General features: G+C 38.2%; 1 protein-coding gene across 8 annotated transcripts in view; it reads left to right on the forward strand.

Annotated features, from left to right (window-relative positions):
• APC (adenomatous polyposis coli) overlaps nucleotides 1-12,308 on the forward strand; it is a 109,025-nt gene that overhangs the window by 65,820 nt on the left and 30,897 nt on the right. For all 8 annotated transcript variants that reach the window (XM_014539900.1, XM_014539898.1, XM_005866457.2 and 5 more), the window contains one exon: nucleotides 7,401-7,484. In XM_014539900.1, coding sequence (XP_014395386.1) covers nucleotides 7,401-7,484 — 84 coding nt within the window. The remainder of the gene's footprint in view (nucleotides 1-7,400; nucleotides 7,485-12,308) is intronic.

The following is a 12,308-nucleotide window of genomic DNA, read 5'->3' on the forward strand; positions in this document are numbered from 1 at the left end:
ATCAGGGGGTTGGGGAGCTCCCCCCTATCAGGCAGAGAGCAGGGCTGATCAGGGGGTTGGGGCGCCTTTCCCTGTCACGAACAGAGCAGGGCAGATAGGGAGGTTGTGGCCCCGTCCCCGTCACACACAGAGCCGCAGGGCGATCAGTGGGTTTGGGCACTGCCCCCTGTCACGCTGTTCCAGTGGCCAGGAGGCCTTGTGGCTCTGCTGATCCCAGTGCTAGGAGACCTTGCTGCTCTGCTGATCCCAGTGCTGGGAGGCCTCGCGGCTCCGCTTGACACAGGGGCAGTGAGGCCTCACTGCTCAGCTGATCCCGGTGCCAGGAGGCCTCGCGGCTCCGCTGATCCCGGGTTCAGGAGGCCTTGTGGCTCCACTGATCCCAGGCCGGGAGGCCTCGCGGCTCCACTGATCCCAGTGCTGGGAGGCCTCGCGGCTCCGCTTGACACAGGGGCAGTGAGGCCTCACTGCTCAGCTGATCCCGGTGCCAGGAGGCCTCGCGGCTCCGCTGATCCCGGGTTCAGGAGGCCTTGTGGCTCCACTGATCCCAGGCCGGGAGGCCTCGCGGCTCCACTGATCCCAGTGCTGGGAGGCCTCGCGGCTCCGCTTGACACAGGGGCAGTGAGGCCTCACTGCTCAGCTGATCCCGGTGCCAGGAGGCCTCGCGGCTCCGCTGATCCCGGGTTCAGGAGGCCTTGTGGCTCCACTGATCCCAGGCCGGGAGGCCTCGCTGCTCCACTGATCCCGGTGCTGGGAGGCATATTACCCTTTTACTATATAGGATAGAGGCCTGGTGCACAGGTGGGGGCCGGCTGGTTTGCCCTGAAGTATGTCCTGGGTCAGGGTGAGGGTCCCGCTTGGGTGCCTGGCCAGCCTGGGTGAGGGGATGATGGCTGTTTGCAGCTGGTCACACCCCCTTCAGGGTGGGAGTCCCCACTGGGGTGCCTGGCCAGTCTGGGGGAGGGGCTGAGGGCTGTTTTCAGGCTGGCGGGTGACTGAAGCTCCCAACCTCTCCTTTTTTTCTTTTTTCTTTTTATTCTGGGCTTTATTTACCTTCTATGGCTGTCACTGGAGCTGAGAGCCGGCTTTAGCTCTGAGACCTCGGCTGCTGAAAGCAGGTTTCTGGGCTTTGTTTACCTTCTGTATTTGAAACTTTGTTGTGACTCCAGCTCTGAGATCCCAGCTGACTGAAAGCAGGTTTCTGGGGTTTTGTTTAGCTTCTGTATTTGCAACAATGTTTCTTAGAGAGCAGCTCAGAGCCCAGCAGCGGCAGGCGGGGAACCTTGGCTTCCTCCGTCACTGGAGCAAGCAAGCCTCCTGTTCGCGTCAGCTGCCTGGCTGCCGGCCGCCATCTTGGTTGGCAGTTAATTTGCATATCTTGCTGATTAGCCAATGGGAAGGGTAGCAAAGTTACAGTTAATTACCATGTTTCTCTATTATTAGATAGGATGAATGATATAGTTTGATATATTTCTTGGTTGATGGACATTTGTTTATAATTTTTTATTTTTAAAACAACTAGGATAAACATACTTATTCATATGTTGTAAATATGTGCAAGTTTTTGTGGTCAAGAATCAGCAATCTTTTACATAATGGGCCAGATAGTAAAGATTTTAGATATTGTGGCCCATATATCTCTATCACAAGTACTCAACTCTGCCTTTGTAGCAGGAAAGCATTCATAGATGATAGTATGGAAGTAAATGGACATGGCTATGTGACAATAAAACTTAATTCAAAAAAATGGATGGCTAGCAGGCCCTAATTTGCTGACTTCTGCTCTAGGGTATATACCTAAAAGTATAACTGCCATTAGGTATGAGTGTTTTGAACTTATGTTTAACAAATTGCATTCAAATGACTTTATCAATTAGTATGTGAGAGTTCATTTTTCTTGTGCATGTCTTCTTTACTACTTGAGTCTGACTTTATAATGAGCAACCATTGGGAAATGAAATTTTATCTTGTCATTTAGTTTATACTTTCTTAAATACTATTGAAGTTGAATATATTTTCATATATTTATTAGAATTTTGGATTTTCTTTTTCTTTGTTCATATCTTTACCATTTTCTATTATATTAAACTAGAGGCCTGGGGCACGAAATTCGTGCACTCAAGGGGGCGGTCCCTCAGCCCAGCCTGCACACTCTTGCAGTCTGGGAGCCCTTGGGGGATGTCCAACTGAGGAGCTGGCCTAAGCCATCAGTGGGATATCCTTAGTGCTGCCGCGGAGGTGGGAGAGGCTTCTGCCACCGCCGTTGTGCTCGCCAGTTGTGAGCCTGGCTTCTGGCTGAGCAGTGCTCCCCCTGTGGGAGGGCATTAACCACCAGGGGGCAGCTCCTGCTTTGAGTGTCTGCCCCCCTGGAGGTCAGTGCAGGTCATAGCAACTGGTCATTCCACCGTTCGGTCAATTTGTATATTAGCCTTTTATTATATAGGATGTCTTATTCTTAAATATTTGATATAGATAATATACATCATAACCCTTCCCTGCCAAACCCGTTACCTATCTTAGCTTTATGATAAAAGTTAAGTTTTACTATAAAGCTAAATTAGTTATATTGCCATATTTGTGTTTTCTATGCCTTTTTAAACATTTTTTTCCTATCCTGAAGTCTTAAAGGTTTCCTCCTATTATTTCTAATAATTTTAATATTTTAGTTTTACAATTGGGTCTTTAATTAATGTCGAATTTTGCTATTATGTATGATTTGGAGATAGGAATCTAATTTTATACATATACACACATTTTAAAATGTATATATATGTAATTGTTTAATTTAAAACATTTAATTAAGACAAACCAATATACCATTAATTTACATTAGTAATATTTACTATTTAATTTTAATATATATATTAGTCTTATTAATTATTATTATATGCTAATATAACATATACTAATTATATATTCACATATACATGCACACAGATGCATATAGATACATGCATATTTATGTTGTTGACTAAATTTCCCATCACTTATTGGGTATTCCACCATTTCCCCATTGATAAATAATGCCATCTCTGGCATATGCTAAGTTGATTTGTTTCTGGATATTTCTGGACTCTATTCCATTAGTCTGTTTTACTTTCTCTATAACTGCATTGATACCACATTTGTTTTACTTTGCTGTAGTTTATAAACCTTGGTACCTGGGAGGGTGAGTTTTTCTTATTTTGGTTTGTAAAAATGTGGTTATGCTGTCTTATTAGTCTTCCATTTGAAATTTTGTATCACATCTAATTCAAAGAAAAGCCTTTGGGGCTTTTGATTAGAATTATATTGAATTTATAAATTAATTTGAGGGGAATTTATCTTTACAATATTGAGCCTTCTTCTTGGAAAGGATGGATTCCAGCCAGACCTCCTGTGTTGTAATCTTAGGCCTGTTTACTTACCAGCACTGTGATCTCTGCCTCAGTTTTCTCATTGGTAAAATACAGATACTGATAAACTGTAAAATGTAAGGATTAAGTGATTTAATACATGTCAAAGCACTTAGGATCTTACACATAATAAACACTCAGTAAATACTAGGTATTGGTCTTAATTTTACATCTCTCTATTCATTTATGTCTTAAATTATGTCCTTCAATAGAGTTTTGTATGCCCTGACCGGTTTGGCTCAGTGGATAGAGCGTCAGCCTGCAGACTGAGGGGTCGTGGGTTCAGTTCCGGTCAAGGGCATGTACCTTCGTTGCGGTCACATCCCCAGTAGGGAGTGTGCAGGAGGCAGCTGATCGATGTTTCTCTCTCATCGATGTTTCTAACTCTCTATCCCTCTCCCTTCCTCTCTGTAAAAATATATCAAGAAAATATATTTTTTTAAAAATAGTGTTTTGTAATGTTCTTCATAAAGTTATTATATACATTTGTTAAAGATTTGTTCCTAGATATCTTATGGTTTCTGTTACTATTGTGAATGAGATTTTTAAAATTACATTACAAATTGCTTTTAAATAATAAGTATCCAGTAATTTTCCTGAACTTTTATTATATTATCTTATTAGCTTAAGACTTTTGAAAAATTTTTCTATACAAGTTGTCATAGTATTTACAAATAATGACAATTTTGTTTCTCTTTTTTAGTACCTTTTTTTTTTCCTTTTTATATGATATAAGAACTCTAATACATCTTTGAATAAGAAGCTGTGATACTGGTCTTCTTTGTCTAGTCTTGCATTAAAGGGGATTCTATAATTTTACCGTTAAGTATTTTGTTTACTAGTACACAAGGTTTCTGATAGATACTCTTATCAGCTTAATTTAGTTTCTGTTCCTAATTTGTTGAGGTTATCCTGAATCTGTATTGAACTGTATTACTATTATAATTTTTTAAAATCTATTTTTCAGAGTCATACCAACTTCATGCTCCTGAACAATTAAGCATTTTTTATTAAACAATTTCATAAATATTCAAGATTGTCATATAGGAAAAGAAAAATAATACTGGCTGTTTTTACATTGAGGAACAGAAACACAAAGGTTGTCATGTCAGAAATCATCTACCTCAGTGGACAATATTTGACTTAAGGACTTAGTGACCTACTGGCAATACAGAAATGTAGCATTATGAAGAGAAATGTTAGATATAATTTCCATTTTCACCCTCTAAATATTAAATTTTTTAATTTAGGACTTTACTGATAGAAGGGAGCTAATTATATAGAGAAAGGGGAAACCAATAAAATATTACAAAGCCAGTAATTGTGTGTAGTTTGGTTGTTTCTGTAAAACCAGAAAATATTTAGAAGTGATAACTCATCTTTGCAATATTTTTAGAGAGCTACCAAAAGTACAGGCATTTCTCCTTCATCATGTTTTCATTATGTAAATTAGACTTGGTAAGATTTGTTTATTAGAGAATATTATTTACCTTAAGTTCACTATTTTTAGAATCATGATAAAACCAGCATAATAGTTGTAGTGTTACAAAGGAAAGGAGAGAAGTAAAATTTTTGTTGTTGTTGAGCACTTTTTTGAGCTTTTCTGTGATTATCGTAACATTGGATAATAGCAGCAATGAGCATTTTTACTATGGTAATAAGAAAAGGAGGACATGGCTATTTAAGCAAAACTAGACGTGATCAAGGGTAAGTTTTGTTGATAAGTTTTATAACTATACTAGAGGCCTGGTGCACAAAATTTGTGCACTGGGGGGGGGGCGTCCCTCAGCCCAGTCTGCTCCCTCTCGCAGTCCGGGAGCCCTTCGGGGATGTTCGACTGACAGCTTAGTACTGCCGCAGAGGTGGGAGAGGCTCCCACCACTGCTGCTGCCTCACCAGCCATGAGCCTGACTTCTGGCTGAGTGGCACTCTCCCTGTGGGAGCGCACTGACTACCAGGGGACAGCTCCTGCATTGAGCATCTGCCCCCTGGTGGTCAGTGCACATCATAGCAAGCAGTTGAACAGCCTTAGCATATCATTAGCATATTACACTTTGATTGGTTGAACAGACGACCGGACACTTAGCATATTAGGCTTTTATTATATAGGATATGCTTAAAGTTATTAGTTGAAGTACTTTTATTATTTATCTATTGGGTTATACATGCTCAGAAATCTTTTATTGATGGGGCTTATAATAAAAAATTTTTTTGAAAATAACTCCATCTAGCCCTGACCAGTTTGGCTCAGTGGATAGAGTGTTGGCCTGAGGACTCAAGGGTCCCAGATCCGATTCTGATCAAGGGCATGTACCTTGGTTGCAGGCACATCCCCAGTTGGGGGTGTGCAGGAGGCAGCTGATCGATGTTTGTCTCTCATCGATGTTTCTAACTCTCTTTCCCTCTCCCTTCATCTCTGTAAAAAATCAATAAAATATATTTTTTTTAAAAAAGAAAGAAAACAACTCCATCTAGCTTCTAACATTTTTTCTCCCATCAAAACAGTTACTCTTATTAATACAGTTTTTCATACCTCAATATTAGGATGTCAACTATAGAGTTATTTCAGAAAATGACAACATTGGCAGTACTTGTTTTTAAAACCTATATATTTGGTCTATCATAAAGCTAATTAAAAACAATTTCAGTTTGCAGGGGTTTTTTATATGTAAATGATTTGGTTTTTCCCACTTCCACTAGTATTTATAAAAATTAAAGCAAAACCTAGCTTTTTCCAAAAGAATTTTTTTTATTATTTCAATTCTGCATTATTTGATCTGTAGTTACTGCTTTGTGTTCACTTGATGATCTTAGGATAGTGGGTAAGCAAAAGCTTGACCATCATTGTGATCTCAGTGCTGGGAATAAAAATAATGTTTAGCCACAATAGATATTTGGGAAAGTTAAATCTGAAAGTACTACTGACTTGTAATAGGAATAACTATGGGGAAGGTTAATCATACTGTTTAAATACTGATGTTTATTAAAACAAATCAGATGCTCTTTCCCTTTACAGGCATACCATGTTTTATATAAACTTATTACATTATATTGACATCTGGATTAATATCCTATATAATAAAAGGCTAATATGCAAATCGACCAAACGGCAGAATGACTGGTCAGTGTGCTCCCACAGGGGGAGCACTGCTCAGCCAAAAGCCAGGCTCATGGCTGGCGAGTGCAGTAGCGGTGGCAAGAGCCTTTCCCACCTCCGCGGCAGCGCTAAGGACCCCTCAGGGGCTTGGGCCTAAGCCAGCAGTCGGACATCCCCTAAGGGGTCCTGGACTGCGAGAGGGCACAGGCCGGGCTGAGAGACTCTCCCCCCCCCCCCCAAGTTCACGAATGTCATGCACTGGGCCTCTAGTAATAATATAAAAGATTAAATTCAGGTATAATTTCCTTTGTTGAAATATTTTTTTGAAAATAACTTTTAAACACCAAATTTTCACATTATATGCATTATACAGTTTGACATTTATTTGTACCATTTTGCTAAACAGCTATAAATCTGTTGTATAAAGTCAGATGTATTGCCCTAGTCAGGTTGGCTCAGTGGATAGTGCAGTGGCCTGCAGACAGAAGGGTCCTGGGTTCAATTCCGGTCAAGGGCATGTACCTAGGTTGCAGGCTCAATCCCTGGCCCTGGTCAGGGCGCGTGTGGGAGGCAACCGATCAATGTGTATCTCTCTCACATCAATGTTTCTCTGCCTCCCACCCCCCGCCACCCGCCCGATCTTCCACTCTCTCTTTAAAAAAAATCAATGGAAAAATATCCTCAGGTGAGGATTAACAAAATAATGATAATAATAATAATAAATAAAGTTAGACGTATTAAAAAATTGAACTGAACCTAAATGTCATTACTGTGTGAATATAAATATCTAACTTCTAACTTAAGAATTGTCTGGCATAATCCTGGGATATTAAGTGGTAGCCTTAGTATGATTATGTACACTCATGTCTTTAATAAAACTAGATCTAATTTGATCACTTATTTTATTTTAGCGAAGAGTAACCAGAATTCAACAAATAGAGAAGGACATACTTCGTATACGACAGCTTTTACAGTCCCAAGCAACAGAAGCAGAGGTTAGTAAATTGTCTGTATTGTTTGCAGATTTAAATATAGGTAGTTATTATAAGAAAAGAAAACATATAATTACTGTGGCATAATTGAAATATAGTTGTTCTAGAGAATTGATATACTTTTTAAGTTTTTTCATTAAATTAAATGATCAAAATCTTGATTAATATGATTTCCTTATAACTTTTAGACAATTAAAAATTTATAGAGCCCTACGGTTAGGGCAGAGTCCTTCACAAGACTGCCCCCCATTTCAGATGTCAAGGCACCCAGCTGGTTATAAATTTGGGACTTCCTACAACCCCCTTAGGCTTGATAATTCATTAAAATGGCTCCGAACTCATTGAAAGTACTATGCTTACAATTAGTTTTATTATAAAGGACACAATCAGGAACAGCCAAATGAAGAACTGCATAGGGCAAGATCTGGAGAAGTGAGGAATGGCGGATGCAGAACTTTCATGCTCTCTCCTCATAAATCAGGACACATAACTCTCCCAGCACATTAGTGTATTCATCAACCAGGAAGCTCCACTGAGCTGTGGTGTCCAGAATTTTAATTAAGGTTTCATTATATAGGCATGCTTGATTAAATAAGTGGCCACATGATTGAACTCAGTTTCCAGCCCCTTCCCCTCCCTGGAGGTCAGTCTGGCCCAGAGTTTCAATGCTCTAGTAATGTGGTGGTTCTTTCTGATGACCAGTACCCATCCTGAAGCTTTCTAGGTGCTCTCCTTGAGTCACTCTATTTGCATAAATCAAGAATTTCCAAGTGTTTTTTAAGTTCTGTGCCAGAAACAAAGGGACAAAGACAAATATATTTTATATTGTACCACACCAGTCTATAAATTTACCTCTAGTCAAACTGCCTATTAAATTTAAAAGTAGAATATATTTTTTAGATAGGCAAAGTTTCAAAATACGTATTTTTATGTACCATTTTCTGGAAGCTCTTAGAAGATATAGTTAAGTTAAATGAAGATGTAAAGCAAGAAAAATTAAGATTTGGTATCCAAGACATAGAGAATACAATATAAGAGAAAGAAATTAAAGACTCCTGAGGATGAAAATTAAGGGAAACAACTGATAGAGAAAGTAACTAGTCCGTATTAGAACAGTTGAGAAGATTTCAGGAGAGATTAATCTAAGAAGATGCAATCAGTAGACTACTTAATGTTTTTAAATTTATTGAAAGGAAAGGAAATTGACACAGTAGGAAAGAAACTGATGATGCCATAAATACAACATCAAATACACAAAACAAAACTAACGTGGTGAACAGCAAGAAGTTGTAATGGAAAACAATCATAGTACACTACCTGTCGGCCATGATTAGAATTTAATAGTCAAAATAATGTAAATAGTGAAAAATTGATCTAACTATAAAGCAGTATTGGAAGGATGGAGAAACAGGATAAATGTGGTGTTGAGGGTGGAATAGTGGGAAATCAATAAGTGGTGCATTCAACTGAAAATTGCAGAACTAGCAAAACAAGCAGGTTACTTAGAGGTAAGTGTGCCCCCCATCCCCCCCCAAAAAAACCCTGAAAGAGATGAAACGTTTGCCTTTAGAAAATAGGAAATAGGACAGGGCAGGCAAATGTGAGAAACCTCTGTTTATTCTCATCTTTAGAAATAATGATTATTTAAACTATTTAAATTTGTAACTATGATAAAAAGAAAATATTTTAAAAAGAGCCAAAGCCATAATTTAAAAGATATTTATACTCATCTTCCTCTACTCCTTATAACTCATTAATAAGGAAACAGCCGATGGACAAAAGATTTGAATAGACATTGCACCAGAAACACACACACACACACACACACACATACACACACAAAAATAACTTCAGCATCATTAGTCATTAGGAAAATACAAATCAAAACCACAATGAGATGCCACTTCACATCCATTAGGATGCCTGTAATCATAAAGATAGTAATAAGCATTGTCAAGGATGTGAATAAATACTGTGTTGGTGAGACTGTAAAATGGTATAGCGACTTGGAAAACAGTTTAACTGTTCCTCAAAATATTAAACATAGAGGTACCATGTGACCCAGTAATTTCACTTCTAAGAGAGATGAAACATATATCTATACAGGGACTTTAATTTGAATGTTTATGGCAGTATTATTCATACTAGCCCAAAAGTAGAAACAATGCAAGTGTATATATGCTGCCGGGTGAAAGAATACAAATGATACACAAATGTGGTATATCCTTATAATGGAATACTGTTCGTAATAAAAAGAGGCAAATTGATGGTACATTCTATATAGCTAAGTATAAGAAGCCAGACACATAAGTCCACTTATTCCATTTGTAAGAAATGTCCAGAAAAGGCAAATTTATACAGAAAATAGTTGCCTGCAGTTGTGGGCAGTAATGAGGATTAACTGTAGATGAACACAAAGGATCTTAAAATGTGTGAATTTTGTGACATGTAAATACCTCAACAACAAAAATTTTTTTAGTCCTAAACTAGAAACTTTTGGTAAGTTTTCCAGCAACAATAGAAATAAGGAAATGAGTTAGGATTATTCTTTTATAGGAATCAGAAGTAGCCTCTTTGCCTTCAGAGTTAGCACTAGTTTGGGACAGTGATCAGAGAGTGCAGGCAGGCCTGTCGCCTAAGATCAATGAAAGAACAAAGGAAGTAAATAAGAAAGGAGGAAGAAAAATAAAGGTATTAAGTGTTAAATATTAGTTTGGCCTCTGGAGTCAGACTGGGGTGTGATCCCAGCTCTGGTTCTATTATTTACTAGGTATGTGACCTAAGGCCAGATATTTATCTTCCCTGTGTATCAGTTTCTTCATTTGTAAAATGAGGGTAATAACTATACCTACCTTATACATTGGTATGGGAATTAAATAAATTAATAGATAACAAGTGATAAATGCATAATAAACATTAGATTTTTTTAAAAGTTTACCATATTCATCATCATCATCATCCTGCATGCCTGTGTTTCTTTGGATCCCCTACTCTCCCTCTATTGGAAATAACTATTTCAACCCTTATCTCCCTCCCTGTAATAATTGCACCTCCTTCTTCACAGAGAAAACAGCAGCTTTCATAGGCACTATCTCTCTTTCTATCAGGAAGCATTCTGCCTTCCTTCTTTCTTCCTGCACTTTGGATTCTCAGCATCTGCCTTCTCGGGAACTTTTAACTCTTATCTCTTTTCTCACAAATATTTATCTTTTTCCTCTTCTATGGCACTTTTCCAATGGCATTTAAACAGGCTCAAATCTTTATGTTTAAAAATATAAAATGAAACTTCCTCAATCCCACTGCTCCCTGCAACTGTCTTTCTTCATCTGTCCCCTCTACTCCCTCCTGTCCTTTCCCAATCTCCATTCCAAAGGTATTTCTAGACTCCAAGTCTACATTTCCTCCCCACCATTCACTCTTAATGGAAGCCAATCTAATTTCTACTCCCATATTTCACTAACATGGACCATCAGTGGCTTTTATATTGTGAATTAAATTGGCATTTTCAATCTTCATCTTGACACTTTTCCCATTATTGAATACTTCCTGATGTTTGAAATATTCTTCTCTTGGCATCTATGACAATACTTTTTTTGTTTCCATCTCTTTGGCCTTTAAAGCTCATGTTCCTTTATGTGGCATTAATTGTAGGCATTCCTTAAGGCTTATTTCCCTTTTCTGTGTATTGTCTCTCCCTAAGACCATCTTTTTTGTGCTTAGGGCTTCAGTTACCATCTATAAAATATTGGCTCTCAAATTCATTTTTCTAGCCCTGAGCTACAGACTCCTAAATATATGTGCCAACTTGGCATCTCCACTTAGGTGATGCAAATCTAAAACATAATAAATTATCTCTTCCTAAGTTCTTCTTACCACCTCACCTCCTTCAGAAAACCCTTATCCTCCTTAAGTTATTACCTATCTCTGTGATTGACATCATCGTTATTCAGTTGTGTGAGCTAAGGAACATAGGAGTAATTCTTGACACCAGAGCTCTTCCTCCACTCACCATATCCAATCTACCACCAAGTCCTTCAGATTTACCTCTGTCTCCACTTCTTTTATCTCCATCACTGCTTCACTAGTGCAAAGTGCCATTATCTCACATTTACAGTAATATATTAGCCTCCAGACTGATCTCCTCTGTTGCCTATTTACTTAGACCATTTAAAAATTGACTTTAAAAATAAATTTAGCCCTGACCGGTTTGGCTCAGTGGATAGAGCGTTGGCCTGCGGACTGAAGGGTCCCGGGTTCGATTCTAGTCAAGGGCATGTACCTTGGTCAATAAAATATATTTAAAAATAAAAAAATAAAATAAATAAATTTACATGCAACTTTTCTCATTAAAATGCTAGTATTAGTTATTTGGGGCAAGAGTGCTATCTGAGAATCACACTAAAATTTAACAAAATCAGTAAGATTATTTTATTATCTTTATGTTCTATTCTCTACATCATGATTTCCTGACATACTAGAACAAGCCATGCTTCCTTCCACCTCAGCTTCTTTGCATATGATCTTCTATTTACCTAAAAACTTTATCCTCTACCCTATCATTTTTCTAAAAATTCCTATTTATTCTTCAGATCTCAGTTCAAACATTTCCTAAGAGAGCTCTTCCCCAAACTCCTAGACCATATGACTCTTTCTGTTATATATTCTTATAATACTTTGTACCCTTCTTTCAGAGCACATGTCAAAATCTTAACTTTATTGTTATTTCTCTCATTATTTGGTAGTATCCCTGACTGGACTATAAGTTCCAAGAGCGCATAGAACAATGACTGCTTTTACTAGCACTGTATTCCTTATCACATAATGCAG

This window comes from Myotis brandtii, unplaced genomic scaffold (genome assembly GCF_000412655.1).
Source record: "Myotis brandtii unplaced genomic scaffold, ASM41265v1 scaffold230, whole genome shotgun sequence".
NCBI classification, from domain to species: domain Eukaryota; kingdom Metazoa; phylum Chordata; class Mammalia; order Chiroptera; family Vespertilionidae; genus Myotis; species Myotis brandtii.